A 1,143-nucleotide genomic window follows, 5' to 3' on the forward strand; every position below is an offset into this window, starting at 1 on the left:
TTTGGTAACATTTTTTTTTTCCATTTGTCTGTTATTTTCTACTTCTAACCTTTTTTATTAAGGTATAAACCACTTCCGCGTTTTTTAGAATTTTTTATAGCATTATATAGAGCTGAAGTACCAGAAGCTAAAGAACCGAGAGCAGATAATCCTGCGAAAATAGGTATTAAAGGTAAAACACCACCTGTTTGATTCGTAATTGGTATTGACCTAAAACCTTTTTTCTTAAATTTATTTTTTGGTTTTTTCTTTAGAACTGATTTATCTTTCAATATAACTCTAACTTGATTTTTTTGTTTCTTTTGTTTGTTACAACCCATTCCTATTTTTCGCTTTGCTTTCATAGCATTCATTACAGCATACGCAACAGCTTTTTCTTTTATAGATCCTGATTTTACTCTTTCCCAAGCACGATTTTCTAATTCTCTATCTGCTTTATGTCTATCAACTAAGTTATTACTCTTTGAGTATGCAATATCATGGTCTCTACACGCTGAATCTAATGGATTGATACCTTTATCACCTCGTTCTAATCGTTTCTCTAATTTTGTACCCGGTCCACAAAATTGGTAACCTGGTACATGAATTTCAAACGGAAGACTATTTATAGCTGAATTTAATAATCCTTTACCAGTTTTAATTGGTTTAGACTTATAAAGTGAACGCATCATACACTACTAACATTATTTATCCAATTGTTGTACTATTTATATTCTTATATAATATGGAACTAATTGAACAGAATAATAAGTTAGATATTGTAAACGTAGATTCTCAGATAGTTAAGAAACCATCAAGACACGGATCATTATTTCCAGACAGTATTCGTGCAATAATTGTTGGACCCTCTGGATCGGGAAAAACAAATGTTATGTATAATTTAATTATTCATAAAAATGGACTGAAATTTGAAAATATATATTTATACACAAAAACATTAAATCAAGAAAAATATATTTTACTAAAAAATATAATCGACGGTATTAAAGGCGTTAACTTATACATATTTAAAAATGCAGAACAAGTTATTAAACCAAACTTAGTTAAACAAAATTCAATTTTTATATTTGACGACGTTATTTGTGATAATCAAACACCAATACGTGATTTTTTCAGTATGGGTGGACATTCTGGTGCAAACTC

General features: G+C 29.0%; 1 protein-coding gene across 1 annotated transcript; it reads right to left on the minus strand.

Moving 5' to 3' along the window:
- Positions 1-308: 308 nt before the first annotated feature.
- LOC112680073 lies at positions 309-922 on the minus strand (the record flags this gene model as incomplete). Its single annotated transcript, XM_025550065.1, is given in 1 exon segment — positions 309-922. A coding segment is annotated over 1 exon segment (363 nt), but the record flags the coding sequence as incomplete, so codon positions are not given.
- Positions 923-1,143: the final 221 nt, after the last annotated feature.

The sequence above is a fragment of the Sipha flava genome, unplaced genomic scaffold (genome assembly GCF_003268045.1).
Source record: "Sipha flava isolate LNK unplaced genomic scaffold, YSA_version1 17397_pilon_pilon, whole genome shotgun sequence".
In the NCBI taxonomy this organism is placed as follows: domain Eukaryota; kingdom Metazoa; phylum Arthropoda; class Insecta; order Hemiptera; family Aphididae; genus Sipha; species Sipha flava.